This window comes from Choloepus didactylus, chromosome 1 (assembly GCF_015220235.1).
Source record: "Choloepus didactylus isolate mChoDid1 chromosome 1, mChoDid1.pri, whole genome shotgun sequence".
Lineage (NCBI taxonomy): Eukaryota > Metazoa > Chordata > Mammalia > Pilosa > Megalonychidae > Choloepus > Choloepus didactylus.
This window is the reverse complement of record NC_051307.1, coordinates 238,359,153-238,361,452: the sequence shown is the minus strand read 5'-3', so window position 1 is coordinate 238,361,452 and position 2,300 is coordinate 238,359,153. Positions and strand designations below refer to the sequence as shown.

The following is a 2,300-nucleotide window of genomic DNA, read 5'->3' as shown; positions in this document are numbered from 1 at the left end:
TTTCTCTGGTAAAAAGCTCAACTTTCTTCCTCCCATCATCTCTGCTATATATGATTTCTCAAAGACCTCACTTTCAAGTTTATTCTTCCTGGTTTCACTAAGAATGAAAACCAGAGAGCAAACAACTGAGCTTAAAATGCAAGAAAATATGTTAACACGCAGCAATGGTCTGAATACTCAAGATTCAAGTGAATGGATTCAATTATTATGTATGAGATTTTCATTGATGATAGGGCTCTGGGCATAAAATATGCCACTTCTTCATTTCATATCAAATTATCACACAATTGCTTTTTGAGACTTTGGATAGTTTTACAGTTTAATTTGCAAACAGAATTTTTATAACAAATTGTTTTTAACCAAATCATATCTTGAAAACTGTTTATATAGAAAACCCAGGGAATAAAGTAAACTGTTCACTGTGGAAGGCCTTAAATTACATTATTACAGTAGAAAATACAGGAGGTAGAAGATAACTGAAAAGATAAATGCAACATCAGATTCAAATCTATAGCTCCTGTAGCTACTTAAAACATGGTTGTAGAAACTAAACCCAACATTTTCAGTAACCATAGAAACAGTTAAAATAAAATTTGCCATGAAAGCCCTTATATCATGCTTGATATAGGGAGGTAGGAAGATGTAAGAACCAGGACACATGAGACATGACATTTTATCTACAACTCCTGTTTGCTTTACTGAGGGTGTAGTTTCAAAATTCAGTCACCTTCTTCAGCTTCAGACTCAGATTCTTCTTCAGCATTTTTGAGCCACTCTACAAACTTTTTCATTTGCTCAAGGAAGACACTTTTCCCTTTTGCAACATGTGCATCTTTATACCAGTTCAGAATGGGCTCTTCACTCAGGACTTCAGCTTTATAAAAAAGCACCACTATTTTCTGGAAGGCTTTCATGAAATGAATGTTGTCATAACAATACTCCTGAATCTTCAGCAACAGAGTCAGCTCAGACTGACCTTGAGTAGTAAAGGCAGCAAGTAGAGGGCTGTATTGCTTCAAGTGCTTGATGGCTTGCTCTTCTACAAGCTCGTCTTTTTTGTTCCATTCCACAGTGCTCATTACACTTGACCAGACTATTCCAATGACAACTGGTTCTGGTATGTTGTTTTTTTCCATCTCCCTCTTGACATACAAAATGATATCCTTAAATGGATCCCCACGTGACGTCTGTTCTTGAAGTTCTTTCTGGAGCTCTTTTCGAGCTCCTGTGGTTTGCTGATTCCGAACATACTCGGAAAGCTCTTTCAAGCCTGCCTCAGTAAAATACTTTGTGAAGTGTTCAACGCTTTGTTTATTGGCAGGAAAAAGTTCCATTAGTCTGTTATCCATGCTGACTTTCCGAAGACTTGCAGCTACTGCATTGATATCTTTTTCATTTATCCACGATTTAAAGAGCTTTACAGCAAAAGCTGCTGAAACCCCTTCTTTAACCAAATTCTCATTATAAAGGCTATTGAGGATGGATGCATTAAGTGTTCCGTTAGCCAGAAGAACACCAGTCAACATAGCCAGCTTGTTCCTTTCCGACTCTGAAAAACCTTTTAAGAACAGCAGCAGCTTTTTAACTTCATCTTCAAAACCTTTCTCCAGGTATTTGTAGCGCCTGATTAACTTGTTAAAAACCTGAGCAAATGCTTGCATGGTCTCTAGGTCTTCTTGTGCTGCGAACACACAGACATCTGTACGCATCATGTCATCTGCCAGTGTACCACCTGGGGCCAGCATTCCACCAGCCACCAGAATGTCAAAGAGTGTTTCTGCATATCGGCGATAATCAAGTTTTGCTCCAGAAGCATCAAGAAACTTTGCTACTGCTTCCAAATCAGTACCAGTTTCAGTTAAGCCTTGAATAATACAGTCCTGAAACTGAGTAGGGTCAAACCTCTCTTTTTCATCTCTTTTCCTAGTTTTGAAATGCTGGCCTGATAGCGTTGGCTTTTGCTGCTTTTGATTATTCATAAAAGACACCCGAATTTAAGGCGGAGAGGAAAGAGCCAGAAATCTCTGATGTGGTGGCAACTGCGGCGGCGTCTCCTTTGCGACCAGAACTAACGCGAACTCCACTTATTTCTTTATTTAATTGTTTATTTATATCAGTATTGACTCATGCATATTTATTTGATACTTTGGGTTGTAATCTAATACCACACTATATATACACACACATAGATATAGATATAGTTATATAGATACACGATCGATGTATGTATATAGGCTCAAATTGTTCCAGGTTTGGCCCCGAGAGTGCTTTCATGGGCCCCTATAGCAGTTTCCTATTGC

At 38.3% G+C, this 2,300-nt stretch overlaps 1 protein-coding gene across 1 annotated transcript; it reads right to left on the bottom strand.

Annotated features, from left to right (window-relative positions):
• Nucleotides 1-316: 316 nt before the first annotated feature.
• LOC119529259 (basic leucine zipper and W2 domain-containing protein 1-like) lies at nt 317-1,816 on the bottom strand. The gene is made up of 2 exons (XM_037829484.1): nt 1,733-1,816; nt 317-1,643 (listed from the first exon to the last, which is right to left on the bottom strand). Exons 1-2 carry the CDS (start codon nt 1,814-1,816, stop codon nt 720-722), a joined length of 1,008 nt encoding a protein of 335 aa, XP_037685412.1. The 3' UTR covers nt 317-719.
• Nucleotides 1,817-2,300: the final 484 nt, after the last annotated feature.